The sequence below is a fragment of the Monodelphis domestica genome, chromosome 1 (assembly GCF_027887165.1).
Source record: "Monodelphis domestica isolate mMonDom1 chromosome 1, mMonDom1.pri, whole genome shotgun sequence".
Classification (NCBI taxonomy): Eukaryota; Metazoa; Chordata; class Mammalia; order Didelphimorphia; family Didelphidae; genus Monodelphis; species Monodelphis domestica.
Window position 1 is genome coordinate 461660088 of NC_077227.1, and position 18575 is coordinate 461678662.

Below are 18575 nucleotides of genomic sequence, written 5' to 3' on the forward strand. Positions count from 1 at the left end.
CATGGATGAGAGTAGCACAGGAAAAGGCATGGATCTCCCCAGCACAAAGAGATAAAAATGTGAAAAAATATTTAAATTTAAAAATATTTAAAGCAGCTCTTTTTGTGGGGACAAAGATTTGGAAAAAGAACAGATATCTATCACTTGGGGAATAGCTGAGTAAGTTATAGTGTATGATTGTGATGGAATACTATTGTGCTGTAAGAAATGGCAAGCAGGAGGAGCTCAAAAAAACCTGGAAAGACTGAAATAGAACCAGAACATTGTTCACAGTGACAGGAATACTGTACAATGAACAACTGGGAATAATTTCGCTTTTCTTAGCAATACAATGATCTAAAACAATTCCAAAGGACTAGATAAAAAATGCCATCTGTTTCCAGAGAAGGAACTGAATCCAATGATATTATACATGTAAAACTGTATCAGATTGCTTACCATCTGGGTGGGGAAGATTGAGACACAAAATTCTTTTTAAAATGTTGGAAACTGAGGGCAACTAGGTGGCTCAGTGAATTGAGAGCCAGGTCTGGAGACGAGAGGTCCTGAGTTCCAATGTGAACTCTGACACTTCCTAGCTGTGTGATCCTGGGCAAGTCACTTAACCCCCATTGCCTTACCACTCTTCTGCCTTAGAACCAATACACATACTTGTTCTGAGACAGAAAGTAAGGATTTACAAAAAGTAAAATATTGTAAATTCTTTTTACATGTAACTGGGGGAAAATTAAACTTTTTTAAAATTAAACTTTTAAAGAGAAGTAAATCTGAAAAGTAGATTTTAAAAGAAAGGACACATCTAGGTAAGGGAGAAGCAGAAACAATGGAACCTAATAACTTTAATAAAGGAGGTAACAAAAAGGCACTAATTGGTTGTAATCTGCACCAGGGGAAAAATACCTACATTGGTGAAATCATAACTCCAACGAAACACACCTTCCCATTCCAAGTCACTTGTCACTCCAGCTAGGTAATAAAATCTGAGACAGAGACTATGTTCTTTGGCTTATCTCTGAGCAGGGCACAATGAGGGATAGTTAACCTCTTCCCTGCTCCCATCCCTTGTTCCTTTAATTGTTCCCTCTCTCCATATTCAATCTCTCCCCAGCAATACTTTCCCCTTGATCTAAACAACTGTTTACTTATCTTTAAAGAGCCTTGACTGCCTGGATTCCTCTGGCCCGTTTATCCTGGATCTTTCCTGAAATATACTATTTACCTCCATTTTCTCCCTTCTCTGTTCAATCCCCTGCAATCTACAGCTTCTGTCCCCAGCAGTGGCCTGTAGCTGCCCCTTCAAATGTCTGAAGTTTAAGGAAGAAAGCCTGCCCAGCCTTTGAGCACAGAGGTGTCTCCTGCTAAAAGTCTTAAGAGTCCCCAGGAAGCTGGCGTGAGGAGCAGGGAGCCTGCTTAGGAGAAGCAGTCTAGAAGACCCAAGGGGAGCTGTATTGGCACAGCCTAGTACTGCTGTCTTAAGGTCATTTCTGGAAGTGCCTACTTCCATGGAGGAAGTGGAGACAGAAGCATATTGGTGCTGCCTGTTTCACAGAAACTTCAGTCTAATGGGAAGAATTCAGTTTTAGCAGCAAATATACATATTTTTTTAAACCCTTATCTTCCATCTTAGAACCAGTACTATATATTGGTTCCAAGACAGGAAGAGTGGTTAGGGCTAAGCAATGGAGCTTAAGTGATTTATCCAGGGTCATACAGCTAGCAAGTGTCTAGGGCAGATTTTGGACCTAGGACCTCCCTGCATCTAGGCTTGGCTTTCTATCCACTGAACCATCTAGCTTCCCCCTGTAGCTATTTTTTTTCCCATTGTACTTGCTCCTCATCTGCAGGCAATGTATTGTGGAGACAAGTACACTGAAATCTGCTCCTTCCCCTGTAAAGTGGTATAATTAACATCCTGTCTACCTCACAAGGGGTTTGAGGAACACCTAAACTTCCTGGCTAGCAGAGCACTCTGCATACAGCAAGCACTTAATGACTGTTGAATTAAGAGGAGATGACAGATATGAGAAGGTATTTATAAACTGTGAAGGGCTGCTGGGGTGATGCTGAAACAGAAGATTATGGACTATAAACAGTTTGTAAAAGCAAGCTGTGACCAGGAAGGGGCACTGCCCCACTTTATTCATTGGTGAGTTGTCTGTTAGGACCTTCAGCCCTCTTGCCCCTGGACTGGGCAGGGTCATCCAGAACTGGTTTCAGTCTTGGAGTCTCTCCTCATCCATCTTGTGACTGGCAAACAGGGTCCCAAGGCCTCCTGCCAGTCAATCTGCCGCCAACACCAGGTCAGTCAGTGCTACAGTAGGTCTTGCAGCATTTAGTGAGGCCTTCAGTCAGGCCCAGCCCCAGCCCCAGCCCCAGTGATATGAGGTCGCAGGGTAGCCAGGGAGATGAGGATGGCTTCCTGGAATGGAAAGACCCAAGTTGGCTAATGATAGGCAGAACCCAGGTTCCCAGAACTGCAGCAGAGGGCTTATTCCCCCATCCCATAATACCCCTCTAAAAGCCTAATATGTTTAGGAGAGAACAATAGCAGGCTTTGGGGGCAAAACTCCACACATAGAAGGATGCATCTTTCTGGATTATGTCCACTTTCTCCCTTTCTAGCCACATTTCCAAATTTGTAAAATGATGGGGTCAGACACATTATTTCTAAAAGATCTCCTCATTCTAACATTTAATATGCTATGACTTCATCTTTCCATCTATAGCCAAGGGCATCATCTACTGATGGACAAAGGACACTAGGGAAATGAGAGGCAATAATAAAAGAAAGGTTAACCCCCCCCTCCACCCACCTCTCAAGCTGCTGAGAGAAGCCTCAATGTTCGATAAGGGGAATTCTTCAGAGGAAAGGGTTTTCAGGGCAGTTCCAGGACTCAGCCTTGGCTAACGGGAAAGGAAATGGCATCACAGGAAGGTGGGGGCCATAGGAGAAAAGGTACTGAGATTCTTACCTCAGTACGGATGGTTCGGCTGCCTTGTCCCGGACAGGTGTTGAGGTAGAAATCAAAGAGAACACTGGGATCTGTGACCTCTAGGTTGGGATCAGCCTCAACACCAGCTTCTAACCCCTGGAGGCCCCCAAACACCACAATGGCATGGCTTGAAGGAGAGAGAACAGAGAGTAGGGAAGGGTGAAAGTGAGAGCTTAAATCAGGAAGGTCTTATCACTTGCAATGTTTATTCAAACCACATCCATCCTTTCCAGCCCAGGTCCCATGCCATCCTCTTCCATCAGGAAGCTTTCTTTGAATTTCTAAAGTATTATTAAACAAAGGACCACAACTCTCCTTCATGGGTGGCCTCTACAAAGGGACACGATCACTGAATCCCTTAGGCTGTCAAGTGGAAGGAGGACTGACTTGCTAAGCTTGGGCCAAAAGGAAAGACCTAGGAGCAGATTCTGGCTTATAAGGAGAAACTCCCTAGCAATTAAGACTTTTCCGAAAGCGGGAGACAGTGGTTGCATTGATTATAGAGTTCTTGTCTTTCAAAGTTGGTCTTAAAGAGAGATGTAGATAGGTTCCATATCCCTGGCAGTCTTTAGACAGAATGGCAGGGATTATGCAGAGGAGGATTCCATCTACTAGATCAGCTGACACCTGGGGAACCTCCTAATAGTGAGATTTTATCATCCATCCTTCCCATTCCAAGTTACTTGTCTCCCCAGCTGGGTAACACAATCTATCTGAGACAGAGACTATGTTCTTTGGCTTATCTCTGAGCAGGGCACAAGGATAACTGATAACAAATGAGAGAGCTCTCCTCCTGGGATGGAGGCCCATGGCTCTGGGGATGATAAGGGGATGGGTACAGTAGGAAGGGAGATAACTCATACTTTCTGCATTTGGGGTGGGAAGAGACAGGAGGAGGGAACAAGTGAGCTAAGCTCCAAAACATTAGCTCCAAAAACATTTCCTGGCTCCTCTTTTAGCTTGCTTCCTTTGAGCTCTCTGTCTTGCCCCCCATTCCCCACCCCCAACCCCCTTGGTGCTTCTGTCTCTGAATGTAGCTCACTTGAAATTGGGAAGCTGGATTGAGGCCAGACCCTCTCCTCGCTCTGAGGTTCCAATGGTCAGGTCATAGCCATCCTTGTAGGGGCCCTCAGCAAACACTGCACCTGGAGAGAAGAGTCCAGTTTAGCTAAGACTGCAGATATACTTCAGTCATCCCCCGCCATCCCAAACAGCACTTAATTCTGAGACCCATTTCCTAGAAGGTTCTTATCCCAAGCAAAGAACCAAAAACTTATAACCACTGGATATTAGAGCTGGAAGGACAGCTAGGTGGCGCATTAGATACAGCAACTAGCCTGGAGTCAGAAAGACTAGAGTCAACCACAGCCTCAGATGCTAGCTGTATAACCCTGGGAAAGTAATTTAATCCTGTTTGCCTCAGTTTCCTCATCTGTTAAATAATCTGGTAAAGGAAATGATAAACTGCTCTAGTATCTCTGCCAAAAAAACCCCAAATGGTGTCACGGAAGAGTCAGACATGACTTAAACTTAACAAATCAATTCTAGGGATTCTTACCCTGAGATTTGTGAACTTAAAAATTTTTTTAAACTATTTCAATATAAAATGGGTTTCTTTTGTAATCTTATATATTTTGTTTTATGTGTGAGAAGAGGTTTATAGGCTTTACCAGTATGCAAAGAAAACTATGGCACAACAAATGTTAAGAACCCCTATCTTAAACCAACCCTTTCATTTTGGGAGGTTGACTTGTCTCAATCAAATAGCTTATGATCTACCAAGGTCTTTGGACTTCAGTCCAATGTTCCTTCTATCAGACAAAGGATCTTAAAAATCTTCCAGTCTTTTCCTCTAATTTTACAAATCAGAAAACAGAAACCCAAAGCTAGGGAATAATTTGTCCTAGGTCACACAAAGATTAAGTGGCAATGCCAGGATTACACTTAGAAAATTTGCTATCAGGCAAATGCTCTTTAGGTGCATTAGCCAATGCCCACTAGGGGTAGGAGGTCAAATACTCACTAAGACAGGAGGCCAGGCGAACACTATAGCCCCAGTAGAGCCCAGCATGGGTGCGGGGCTCTTGGCTTGATACAACTCGTCCCTTTAGGCTTTTGCTCTCTGGAAGGGAAGAAGGAAGGAGATCAGAAAGAAGACTATGGGACCTCTCCCCCCATAAACCCTGGGCCCCTTCTGCAAATCCATCTCTAGTAGGGGCTTTCCAGCCAATCTAATCAATCAACATTTGCTAATTGCTTCCTATACCTAGAGAAGTGTGCTAGTCACAGGAGGAGATATTAAAAAAATTAGAGAATTAGAGCATTCATAGAGCACAACCCAACCATCACTGATTAAAAGCCCATTATTTACTAGGCACTAGAAATACAAGAATGAAAATGTCATTAAGGAGCTCATCACCTAATAGGGAGAACCCAGTATGACAATATAGATGTGAAATGTGACAGAAGCAAAGGAGACCAGGTAAATTGCACTGACATGATATGAGGAGGAAGGTCACACTTTCAGCTTCATTATGAGCAGGGATCCATCAAGGCCCTTGGATCTGTTTATCCCTTAAACTTCATGAGAGGGGCTGGGTGGCAGACGAAGGGGCAGGATACCTGGGATCTGCTGCTGATCCAGCCGCACAGTGACTCTCAGACCAGGTTCCAGGTTCTTGTCTATCTGTACCTCCTACAGACGGAAGAGTCTGAGTCTGGGCCTGAGCAAGAAATCTTCCCCCATCCCTCCCCAGGGGAGAACCTGGGGAAAAATAGGAATGCCTACTGGAACCAAGAAGCATTTATTAAGGCCTGCTGTGCATCAGGCACTGTACTAAGCTGGTGAAAGCCACCGGCATCCAGGTCTAGGGGCCCCAGGCAGGGTACCTTTTTCATGCCACAATTGACAAAGGAGCCTCGTCCAGGCCGAGTCGGCCTGTCTAACACAATCCCTTCCCGGTACTCCAAAACCTCCTCCTGCCGTACATGGTGAGGACTATCTAAGGGATTCAGCAGCCCTGAAAAAAAGGAGAACAGAACTGAAGGTGCCCAGAAGATACCAGGAAATTCCAGAAGACTGTGGTATGGAGGAAAAAGCCCAGGCCTGGGAAACAGGAGACCTGGGTTCTAGTGTTCACTTGGTCACTTCTGGGCTTTGTGATTGGGGGGGGAAAGTTAGAGAATTCCATAGCTGGAAAAAACTTTAGAGACCAAGTAATTAAACATGTAGTCTTTTTTTTAAAACCTTCTACCTTAGAATTAATACTAAGTATTGATTCCAAGATAGAAGAGAGGTAGTAAGGGCTAGGCAATGGGGTTTAAGTGACTTATTCAGGGTCACATAGCTCAGAAGTTTCTAAGGCCAGATTTGACAAATATGCACATTTTAACCAAGGAGAAAACTACAGGCCACAGCCGGGAAGTGAATGAAGATGGCATTTGTTCTCTGTGACTTTGGCTTATCTCAAATCAAACATATTGTATAGAGAACATTCCCAAACTTCCCTTAGTGAATCCATCTAACACCTATCATTTGGAATCTAATAGCAAAACTTCACATTTTATATAAAGCTTTGAGGTTTGCAAAACATTTCCCTCACAATCCTGTGAAAATGCCTACAGTATTAGCTTCTTCCCTTTACAGCTAAGGGAACTTAAGATTCAGAGAGCTAAAGGTGATGAAGGCAGGGCTATACAATGATAAACTTTCTCTTGTCACAGAAGTTCAGAAAGAAAAGGTGGGAATGGGGCAATGAGCTCAGATCTTTGGACTCCAAGATAACTGTTGTTCTAGGCACAATTACAGGGATAGGAGCTTGGGCTGGGGGAGGATTTAAGAGTAAGAGGGATGAAGGAAAGATACAGGAGCACAGCTGGGGTCCTACCTGCAAACTGCAGATCCTGGTGTTTGGGGAAGAAGGCTTTTCTCAGGTACCTAGAACACAGTTCTCAGTGAATTTCAGGGGAGAATTTCCCCTCTCGGACCAGTTATAAGTACCTTCCCTCCTCCTGGCCCTGCTCTCCAATCCTCCCTTCTCCAGTTTCATTCTCTGTTTGGGATTTAGACACCTTCCCTCCTCCCCAACAAGAGATAGGGCTGGGGGTGAGAGGGGATTCTCTGGAGTGAGGCTTTCCACCTTCCATTCCTGCTTCCCCTTCCCCTCTCTCCAATACAAATTTCCTCTTACTGTGGGCACTCCAAATACTGGAGGATTCGAGCTAGCTGCACCGAGGCCTGTCCTTTTTTGCCAATGCCAACAAATTCTCCCTCAATGCTCCTAGAAGGGTATGAAATGGGTTAGTTGACTTAGAAGCTCAACTCCTCCAAATGCTTCTGTGAAATAGGTGACCCCATGGGCAGGAGAGAAGGGGTCCCTAGCCTTTCCTGCCCAGGGAATGGGGCTTAGTTCCCCTTTCATTTAATTGGAATGTTTTGGGATTCTGGGCTCTGACAAGTGGCCTCCATGGGCCATTTGTATGTACTGAGCAAAGGTCCCCTTCCCCTACCCATCTCAATACTGTCCCCTCCTCCCTGGGCTAGGTAGCTCCTTACTTGACATCTTCACCCTCTTCATCAAATACCACAATCTCATCCACACAAAAGATGGCACAGGCCCGGGCAATCTGTCCAGCCAGATAGGTTCGAAGCTCTGGAGACTGGGCATTGTTGAGGATAGAGCCAGGGAGGGCCACGCTCAGGGTATATGATCGTCCTGGAGGAGCCAAAAAGGGGAAATAACTTTCCATGGTTCAAAAGTGAATGAATGTTCCTGAACTGGGCCTAAACATTAGATCTGAATCTTCAGCTCAGGACTCTTTCCCTAGCATCCTACTTCCCTCATGCAGGCTCTACGACTACATGCATCAAGGATTCCCTTTTCTCATTCCAGGCCCTTCTCCAAATCTTTTTCTGAGGGCTTTGTTCACAATTAACTATGCCAATGGGAAGGTATTAATTATAGAAAATGGCCTCCGAGTGTCCTTCAGCAAAAGACAGTCCCTTAACATAGTAACTCTAAAAATCCAAGTTCTAGTCCTAGCTCCACTAATTTGTTGTATGACCTTAGTGAACCATTTCCCCCTCCATTGGCTTTGGTTTCCTCTCCTGTAAAATGCAAGGATTGGCCTAGATTCTAATGTCCCTTTCCCATCATGGCAGGCTATGTTTTTATGACTTTCTGATGGTGGAATTTAACCTGAGGTGACTAGTGGTGGCAGCAGGTACATTTTAGGGTGTTTGGGACTGAGTGGGAAAGATGCTAAGCTTCTCAAATCACATCGGGATGTGACTATTTAACAACCAGGTTGGCAACCCTAAAAGGAGACCCTAGCTGCCACAGGCCTATTATAAACAATGAAAAGTCAACAAAACTAAAGAACAGGCCCCTAGCTGATTTCTTAGGGTGTTCTTGGGCCCTGAGCCTTCCTGAGTAGAAAAGCCCCTAGGATATACCATTTGTTTGCTTGTGTGTCTCCTCAGCCTCCTCTCTCTGCTTCTCTGCCTCTTCCTGAGCCCGCTGCTTCTCCAATTTCTTTATCATTTTCAGCTCTCTCCATTTCTTCTTCTCTTCTTTCCCTGGGAAAAAGATCTCCATATGGGGGATGTGGATGATCTCATGGGTTTGGTGTGTGGACAGGGGTAGCAATGGCCTGAGGGAAGAATTTCTGAAAGCAGGAGATGTTGGGAAAATTCTGAGGGAGATGTAGAGAACTAAACTGCAAGTCCCAAAAATATAAACACTGTAGAATATATAGTTTGTTTTCTTTGAGATGGAATGCTTAAGCATAGTCATCTCCATTTTCCAGATGAGGAAACTGAGTCTCAGAAAGATTCAGTGACTTGTCCATGATCAATATGGTAATCTATGTTTGAGTAAAGACCCAAAACTCAAATCTGCAAATTCCTCAATCTAGCAGTTTTCCTAATACTTCATGTTGCCTCTCAAAGATTTGAAATTGGATTAAAAACAACATGCTGGAAAAATGTAAAAAAACCAAGACTATAAAATAATCACTAAAACCTAATTTAGCATATTTTTTTCAACAAACCCAAAATGGTTTTGTTAAACTCAACATATGAAGCCTGCATGAAATTCTGTAAGCAAAAATCAAATGACTTATTTAATGCTTAAGTTTTTCTTTCTTTTTAAAAATAAAACCCTTACCTTTGGTCTTAGAATAACTTTCAAGGCAAAAGAATAGAAAGAGCTAGGCAATTCAGGTTAAGTGATTTGTCCAGGGTCACATGGCTAATATTTGAGGGCACATTTGAACACAGGCCCTCTCTTCTCTAAGTTGTCTCTCTATCCATCGAGTCATCTAGCTGCCCCATAAATTTTCATAAATATTCAGCTACCTAATCCATTTTGTAGAAGAGAGAAAACAAAAAGGCATCAGATATTCTATAAGGGTTAGTTAGCTTGGTCCCCTCCCCCATCCTTTTTTCCTGGGCTTTAAGAACTTTTGCTCTTTAGATATTTACTATGGCTACTGTCCTACAGTTATAAAAATGGTCATCTTCCTGTGGCAATACTCCTGCTCTCTAGCATCTACTTGGCACTTCAAGCTCCAGCCTTCAGACAGGGGACTTCTGATTGATGAAGTCACCATCAGCAACCTGGCCCTAGCCCTAACACCTCCAAATATACTCTGCTCATTTACCTATTCTAACTCAGAAATCAATCATTTAATCAACACTAGGAAAGTACTCCTTCCTGATTACATCAGTGTAGTCTTTCCCAATTAGACTGAAGCTTCTTTAGGACAAGGATGATCAGTGTTTAGCTTCCTGCCTGGTAAATGCCTATCTATTCCAGAAGAGGTAGGGGACAATGGGTGTGATATACTGCCAGACTTGGTTATGTTTGTTAGTTTTGATGCAAAACGAAAAAGGTCTTCATAAAAATTAAAATAAAAAAGTTTCTTACAATGGCAAGACCACTAGAGTTTGTTGGGGGATTCCTCGGCCTGAACGCTCAGTTTTCTCCTATGTGAAATGAGGGTTTGGACTAAGATATCATTTAAAGTTTCTTCCAGCTCTGAAAGTATTCTATAGGTGCAAAGAAAGAGAAGAGGGAGACACTATGCCCGGAAACGAACCAACACTTTAAACACCCATCACCCTAAATTACTCCTGCCCTCTCGGTTCTTACTCTCTTTCTTCAATTTCCGCCACTCGATTTTTCGTACTTCTCCCTGGAAAGAAGCAGATCAAAGACTGAGCGTTCCCCCTATTCACCACTCCACTCGGACAGAAACTGAGCCCAGATCCCGGCCAGGATGGAACCCAGATCTTGGATAGGATGGAGTCTGGACATCGGCCACGCGCCGAGCCCGGCCCTGCACTGCCCGGGACTCAGACCCCATACCCACAGAGTCAATCCTCTGCTTCCGGGCAGCTCCGAGCAGTTTCGCGCTGCTGCGGTAAGGCCACACCTGGGGTCCCAGAGTTATCTATAGGCCCCAAGAGAGCAGACACGCTAGAGGACCTTATATAGTGCGAGCCGCCTCCACGGTAGGAGCATCCCCCGGCCAAAGGGCCCGGGAAAGCCAAGCGCCTGGCCAACCCCCCAGCCCACCTGGATCCGAGGCCGCTTCCCCACGAGATCCGCCATCTTCCGCTCAGAAACTCGGTGGCTCCGCCCCCCAGCCAATCAGAGGAGCGGCTTGGAGACCACATCCTTCTTCCTTCAACCATCCAATCTGGTGCTCCAAGTGTGCGCGCCAGGTAGTAGGGGGGCTGGGTGAGGCGGGGCCAGGGCGAGGACCACCGGGCTGTAGGCGGGCTCACCTGTTTCCTAGCAGCTGCTCTGAGCTGCCCAGCTGGAGGCCTAAGGTTTGCAGGCCGCGCCCGCTCCACCCATTCCAAACCATACCCAGATTGCCAAGCGGAATAATAAAAATTTGCATTTTTGTGGAGGATCAGAATAAAACCTTGGCTTCCAGATTTTGTCTCATTTCTTTCTCATTTCAACTAAATTGAAGTAGAACCTGGAGGTATTGTCTCAATTCACTGGTGAGGCAGCTGAAGCCCAAAGATGGGAAGCAACTTGTCCAAGATCTACGGGGTGAAATGGGTATTTGAGCTTGCACTACGGTCCAGGTCTTATGACTCTCAGCCTACCCTGGCTCCAGCAGTGCTGGGACTTTTACACTTAGTAAGTGTTATTATTATTCCAGTTCCTGCTAAGCTTCATCCAGGTGAAGTTGTGACCAGGAGTTCCTAATTTCCTTTTACCCTACAGAATGCAAGCTTGGAGATCTGGAATCAGACTTTAGCAGGCTTTGGCATATTCTGCCCAATCAAAGCCCAGAGACTGTTTTCCAGACTACCCTAAGTTGAAAGAGATTCATCCATCACCTAAAGCCAGCCACTGAGGTCAAGTGTGTGTGTAGCCATAGCAGTGAGACATTGCATTCTGCAAGGGGTGGAGATGAAGCATTGAGTCCATCAAGTATACACAGTATAATACCAAAGTTGTTTGAATGGTGGACCATCTTTTTAGATATAGTAACAGGGACAAACTACTTACTCAGGCATAGAAGGGATGGAAAACAACCAGGGCTTTGGAGAGTGCTCAGACCAATGATCATTCTTTGTTCATTGTCTTCTGTTCTAGCCTATACCAGGAATATTTTTTAATGTTTCTATGGGGCTTTTCTATTTTTTTTTTTATGTATGATTGGAACAGAGGGATAGTTTAGGAAAGGATAAGAGGAAGTCAGAACATGAGTTGGGGCTTAGGGGAGGCAAGCAGGCCCGGGTCAGCTTGTTAGGCTGGCATTTTGGGAAAGAAGCATCTGAATTAGACCTCAGAGCTATATAATTTAAATATTAATAAATATATACTATAAATTATGTAAATAGCTTCTGTGGCAATGGTGTCCTCAAATAGATAGGTAGGGGGAGAAGGGAATCATCAAGTGTAACAGTTAAAAATTTAGGGGAAGCTGAGGCAGGTAGAAATTAGTTTCTCTCTGCAAGGAATATTATATTTTTATGAGGTTTATTAAAGGTTAAGGATTAAAGAAAATACAGAATAAGAAATCACATGCCTAGGTCAGAGAGGCCTAGACAAGATAACCTCACCTCATGAAAGAGGCGTGTCTGCTCCAAAACGGAAGTCCAAAAGAGGCCGAGTCTATTCACAACCAGGTTTAAATACCTCATCTCGCTCTCAGCCTAGGTGAGAATTCAGTGAGATTAGAGGGCATTCTGGGGAAGTGGAGCAAGGATTTCTGGGGATTGAAGTCCTGGATTCGAGTCTATTTTTACACAATCAATCAATCAACAATCAGTCAAGATTTATTAAGTGCCAGGCACTATGCTAAGTACTAGGGATACAACCCTCAAGGATAATTTTTTTAAAATCCTTACTTTACCTGAGAATTAGTACTATGTATTTGTTCCAAGGCAGAAGAGTGGGAAGGACTCAACAATGGGGGTTAAATGACTTTGCCCAGGGTCACATTTGAACCCAGGACCTCCTATCTCTAGGCCTGGCTCTCAATCCACTGAGGCACCTAGCTATTCCCAGAGTGTACTATCTAATGATGAATGCAACATGCGTGCAAATTATACAAAGCAAGTTATATACAGGATATATGGGAAATAATTAACAGAAGGAAGATGCTGTAATTAAGTGGGGTTAGGCTTCCCCTACAAGGTGGGATTTTAGTTGGAACTTAAAGGAAGTGCATTCTAGATTTGAGGGACAAAAGAGAGAATGCTTCCAGCCAAGAGATGGAGTACAACTAGGAGACTGGGCATTACTGAAGTCACTGGATCATAGATGTTCAGGAATAAGGTATAAGAAGATAGTAAAGGTAGGAGGGGCTAAATTATTAAGGGCTTTGAATTCCAAAGAGGATTCTGGATTTGATCCTGGAGGCAATAGGAAGCCACTCTAGTTTACTGAGTAAGAGGGTTGGGTGTGTGTGATATGATTTGGCCCAAACTTTAGGAAAGTCACTTTAGTGGCTGGATAGAGGATGAATTTGAATAGGGGGAGAGAAAGTAGAAAGAACATCAGCAGGCTATCACAATAATCTCAAGGTGATGAGAGCTTGCATCAGGGGGTAGTCAGAGGTGATATAAGCCATATTTGAGAGATGCTGCAAGGGTGAAATTTACTACAGTTTGGACCTGAGGGATGAGAGAGTGAGGAATCCAGAATGCCTCCTAGGTTGTGAGCAGGGAGGATGATGTCATCCTCTATAGGGAAGATTGTAGGGGGATGTGGGGAGGGCCTGGGAGAAATGTAATGAGTTCTCTTGTGGACATGCTGTTTTAAATTTATCTTCTGGGTATCTAGATTGAGATGTCTGAAAGGCAGTTGGAGATGTGAGAGTGGAGGTCAGCAGGGAGTTTAGGGCTGGAAGGGTAGATTTGAGAATCATTAGTGTTGAGATGGTAATTAAATACATGAAATCTGATGAGATCACCAACTGACCTGGTAAAGAGGGAGAAGAGAAGAGGGCCAGGACAGATCCTTGAGGGACATCTATAGTTAGAGAGCATGATCTCAGGGAGGAGTCAAAGAAATACAGATCCCTAAAGGACTCAAATTGACCTAGAAAATCACATATTAATGTTATCTATGCTTTTAGTGTATTTTTATTTATTTTGTTCAATATTTCCCAATTAAAGGGGTAGCTAGGTGGCTCAGTGAATTGAGAACCAGTCCTAGAAATAGGAGATTTTGGGTTCAGATGTGGCCTCAGACAATAGCTGTATAACTCTGGACAAGTCACTTAATCTCCATTGCCTAGACCTTATTGCTTTTCAATTTTGGAACCTATATATAGTATTGATTCTATGACAGAAGATAAGTTTTTCATTAAAAAAAGTATATATATATATATATATACACATGTATATTTCCCAATTATAGGTATTTTTTAAATTTGGAATCATTTATTTAATTAATTAATTTGGAATATTTTTCCATGGTTACATATTTCATGTTCTTTCCCTCCCCTCCTGTAGCTGACGTGAATTCCACTGGGTTTTACATGTTCAAGACCTATTTCCATATTATTAACATTTGCACTGGGGTGATCATTTAGAGTCTACATCCCCAGTCATATCCCCATCGAACCATGTGATCAAGTAATTGTTTTTCTTCTGTGTTTCTACTCCCACAATCCTTCCTCTGCATGTGGATAGTGCTCTTTCTCATGAGTCCCTCAGAATTGTCCTGGATCATTGCATTGCTGCTAGTAGAGAAGTCCATTACATTTGGTGTGTATCAGTCTCTGTGTACAATGTTCTCCTGGTTCTGCTCCTTTCTCTCTGCATCACTTCCTGGAGGTTGTTCCAGTCTCCATGGAATTCCTCCACTTTATTATTCCTTTGAGCACAATAGTATTCCATCACCAACATATACCACAATTTGTTCAGCCATTCTCCAATTGAAGGACATCCCCTCATTTTCCAATTTTTTGCCACCACAAAGAGCACAGCTATGACTATTCTTGTACATGTCTTTTTCCTTATTATCTCTTTGGGGTACAAACCCAGCAGTGCTATGGCTGGATCAAAGGGCAGACAGACTTTTAGCACCCTTTGGACATAGTTCCAAATTGCCCTCCAGAATGGTTGGATCAATTCACAATCCACCAGCAATGAATCAATGTCCCAACTTTGCCACATCCCCTCCAGCATTCATTACTGTAGCATACCAGGTATGTTAGCATCTTAGAAGTATGGTTGATGTATTGATATTGTATCATATATATTCATTTACCAGATACATAGTCAGATCAGTTAATGATCATTGTATAGAAGTTGCAGTCCAAAGGGCAAGAGAATTCCTGAGCAGCCACAGGGTCCTAGCTCACACTTTATCAGAACACATTCCTTTGCAAGGCACATGTCAGGTTAATCTCCACCTCTTTGATCTCATCATTGTCAGTTCAACCAATGTTAAAACTTATGACATATTACCTATTCATTGATCACCTCCCAATCCACATTCCTAAAACCTCCAATAAATACTGGGGAACAAGCGCAAATCTCTCTTACCTCCCTGGATGGTCTGATTGTTCTGTCCTATCTTTTCCTCCTGATCTCTCTTTCCTCATGATGCTGTCGCCCCCATGCTTCCTATTTATCCTCGGACACTCTTGTCCATAGGAGGCATTAAGGAGTTCTTACTCCCCGCATGTTTTCTTATTTCTCATATTTCCCATCAATTAATTATCCATGGGAAATATTAACGGAGATCACGCCTCTCCCCATGTGTTTTAACTTGTTGTCTTTGAGTCTTTATTATTCATCTATTTCCTTCAGTCTCCCTTCTCCTTCTCAGGTTATTACCCACAGGTAAATATATACAGGGACCGCAGACAGGTCCTTATATCTGGCGTCCAACTCATGCAAGTCACCTAAGGAGAAAGTGTTGGAGGTAGAGATTGGAGACGGATCAGCAGATCTGCGCTTGGCCAGTGAGGTAGTGCTTTTCCATTCAGGAATATGGGTCGAAAATCTATCTTTTCATGCCTGTTAAGTTTCTTACCTGTTATATTAGATTGTTGAAGTCTTTATTTCAGAAGCCAGATCTTAAATTTTCAAAGACTACTCCTTGCATTGAGACTATTTTAAAATCTTGATTTTCCATAAAAAAGGGTAGCTGAATGGGATCAAATAGGTCAAATTGATGATCCATTGATCTTTAAAACTAGAAAATAAGATCTCAGAAGTTTAGCTCCAGGCTTCTTGTAATGTCCTGCCTTTAAAAGAAGGAGGAGTAGTTTCTATACAACAAAGCAAGCTATCAAAGGAAGTTTAAAAAAAAAAAAGCTTTGTAATTACAAAGAATATTACCAGCAATTGGGAGCACATGGAATCTAGTCAGAATACTGCACTAAATGTGGAGAGTTGAGCTATTACCCCAACCTTTCACTAATGCTACTAACAATGTACTTAACTGGATTCCTCTTTCAACTTTTTGCCTTTATTTGACTATTTATTCATGCCCAAACCCCCCACCCCCACCCCCACTGTCAGCTACTGCAGAAGTTGACAGTGAATCTATCTTTACCCCCTTTGCCCCACTCCTCAATTTCAATCTCTGCCTCCAGGAGAACTTAATGCAGTATTACAATCATTTTAAATTTGCATAGGAAAGCAGTTGAAACTGCTTCTCCAACAGAAATTAGAGATAATTCTGAAAGGGCAGAAGTAAATTTAGTACAGCATAATAATATTGCCTTCCTGACCGCTAAAGAGATTTAAAGCAGGAAAATTCAGTATGATAATAAAACTCCTTTCATTAGGGTCTGTTGGACTAGATAAGCCAGCAATCTCTAAGGCCAGATCATTGGTATTAAGTGAATCTAAGTTTAGTGCAGAAGATTTCTTAAGTTAAAAACTGCTTATTTCAAAAGTTATGCAAGGAACAAGCTAAAAATCATAAGAAAATTCATGGGCCCACTCCCTATGAGGAATTATCTTGCACAGGTAAATTTTGAAGTCTTAATAGGCAATTGTTATTCTCAGAACAAAGCTTTCATCACATTGGGCTAGCTGATAAATGTTAAAGAGTTCTTTGAGGAGACAATTCCTCACAAAAGGGCTATAAGAACATCCCAAGACATAAAGAACGTTAGGTCTAAAGAATCTGAGGGCAGTTCAATTTAAAAAGGAGAAAACGTGTTTGCTTTGCCTCAAGCAAAGCTGGACACTTTAAAGGATCATGTCAGTTTAAAGCCAAGGTGATCTCTAAAATTTTTCAAAGAATGTCCCAAAGAACAGCATTGGGTCACACCATACCTACTGGGACCACAGGCATTAGCAAAACTTGAACTTTGGTGAAATAATCCTGAAAAGACAGGAAGAATTTTAGCTATCTATCAGCAGAGCTCAGCATAATTTTAGCATATCAAAAGGGGATCTGGGAGACTCTTTAAAGCACTCAGAGAATCCAGCCAGACCATTATTTTAAACAGATCTTTGCTAAAAAATGGAGTTACTGTGAAGTCATATTTAAAGTTAAATAGTTCCAATTTATATTGGACATGGCAAAATTACAAAGAAATATCTGATCATATTTCTTTATAGGGAAAGTTAAAATTTTTTTCTGATATTTTTCATATACCATAGTCTCTTTGGACAAGAGATATTCTATCTGTAATGAATCTTAGTCTAAATTCTAGTATTATAACTATAGGTTAAGTATGATGGGGCAAATAGAAATTTTAAGGCTTCTAATTAGATGTGAAGCTACATGGGCTGCTCCAGCCACATGACTTGCTTCTAAACCTATTTGGATCTTAAAAAGAAAGTTACTCCAGCAGATTGATAAATTAATCCTGCCACGTGGATGGCATAACACCTGCACCTTAGGTTAAAAGTTTTTATCACAAGTATTGGAATTAGTCAACAGGAAAGTTAATACTCAGTACAATTGTTTAGGTGACAAGCTTAAATCGGTATATACTTCAGAGAAATTTCAAATATATCCAAATTTTAGATATGTAGGAACAATTGTTTTTAACAGGACATGAGGTCACCAAGGATAGAAATTATTAGGCATTGTTTAAAAAATCTGAACGATGTGCAGAAACTTTATATGAGGCACATTAATGCAACTTTATCCAAAAAGCAAATTATTTATAATTATTCATTCTCAAAATGATACAGCATCAATTTTAAAGATGAGACACACTCTCATTGTTGCATGACGTCAGAGTGGACACATTGTTGGATGGATTCAAATTTTTTAACCAGTAGTTATTTATTAATTTTATTAATTAATTTGTTAACCGGTACAGTGATTTATTAGTGGTTTAGAATTGGCAGTACTACTACTTACTCAAATTACAAGTTTTGGTCCTGATACTGATGTTAGTCTAAAACCAATGACAAGAATATGAGTTCAAATGTTACTTGTAAAATATCTATTTTGGCAATTGAATTTTGCAAAGTTTATAGGTAAAATTGATAATACCATTCCTGGTACCAGAATCTTTTAAGTTATGAATTTAGATATGAAGGTTTAAAAATAATAACATCATTGCACCTTGTTGATAATGCTGTGAATACTTTCACTGCATCTAATCAGGAAAAAGCAGAAGCTCTATATCAGATAGTCCTGTAATATTGATGCATGCACAGTATAGTTTGTTGCAGAAAGCAAAGTTGACTGCAGTTAGACACATGCTTAATATCATAGCACAAACTTGTAAAATTATATGTGATTCATTGTATGTTGTTTCTATGGTTATTGGTTTAAAAGGTGAATATTAAAAATCAATGTATGCTATCTTGCAAAGTCAAAGTGAAAATTTTATGACACATATTTACTCTGACATGAACCTTCCTTAACTTATATATGAGGGAATTTCAAGAGAAAATGGCATAGCAGCCAGTGCTTCTTAGCAGGCAGATAATAAGCACTCACTACTATATCAGAGTGCCAGATCTATTGTACCTCAATATTCTATGCAAACAGGTGAAATTACTTGGCAGTGCAAATTTTGTGGAATATATAATGTCACTCATTCACTTCAAAGAGGTAACTTCAGGATTTTAAGGACTGCACAATTTTGGCAAAAGGGTGCATGATCATATGCTCC

General features: G+C 41.9%; 1 protein-coding gene across 3 annotated transcripts; it reads right to left on the minus strand.

Annotated features, from left to right (window-relative positions):
- Positions 1–2110: 2110 nt before the first annotated feature.
- On the minus strand, positions 2111–10694 carry SPOUT1 (SPOUT domain containing methyltransferase 1). 3 transcript variants are annotated; one of them, XM_007475105.3, is made up of 12 exons: positions 10574–10664; positions 10148–10190; positions 8449–8571; positions 7549–7708; positions 7184–7273; positions 6881–6930; positions 5883–6013; positions 5616–5688; positions 5017–5115; positions 4036–4138; positions 2973–3120; positions 2111–2419 (listed from the first exon to the last, which is right to left on the minus strand). In XM_007475105.3, the coding sequence occupies exons 1-12, from the start codon at positions 10607–10609 to the stop codon at positions 2345–2347; spliced, it is 1131 nt and encodes a 376-aa protein (XP_007475167.1). In that variant the 5' UTR covers positions 10610–10664; the 3' UTR covers positions 2111–2344. The 3 variants fall into 3 exon arrangements, with proteins under 3 accessions (XP_007475167.1, XP_056678857.1, XP_056678859.1); XM_056822879.1 differs by lacking the exon at positions 10574–10664 and adding an exon at positions 10484–10534; XM_056822881.1 differs by lacking the exon at positions 7184–7273 and having other exon boundaries at positions 10574–10694.
- Between the last annotated feature and the right edge of the window lie 7881 nt (positions 10695–18575).

Bases quoted from the DNA above. Each gene is read 5' to 3' on its own strand.
- SPOUT1 (XM_007475105.3), bottom strand. From the start codon at position 10,609: ATGGCGGATCTCGTGGGGAAGCGGCCTCGGATCCAG. The intron at 10,191-10,573 runs GTGGGCTGGGGG...GCTTCTTTCCAG, and splicing joins GGAAGCGGCCTCGGATCCAG to GGAGAAGTACGAAAAATCGA. The intron at 2,420-2,972 runs GTAAGAATCTCA...TTTCCATTCCAG, and splicing joins GCCGAACCATCCGTACTGAG to GAAGCCATCCTCATCTCCCT.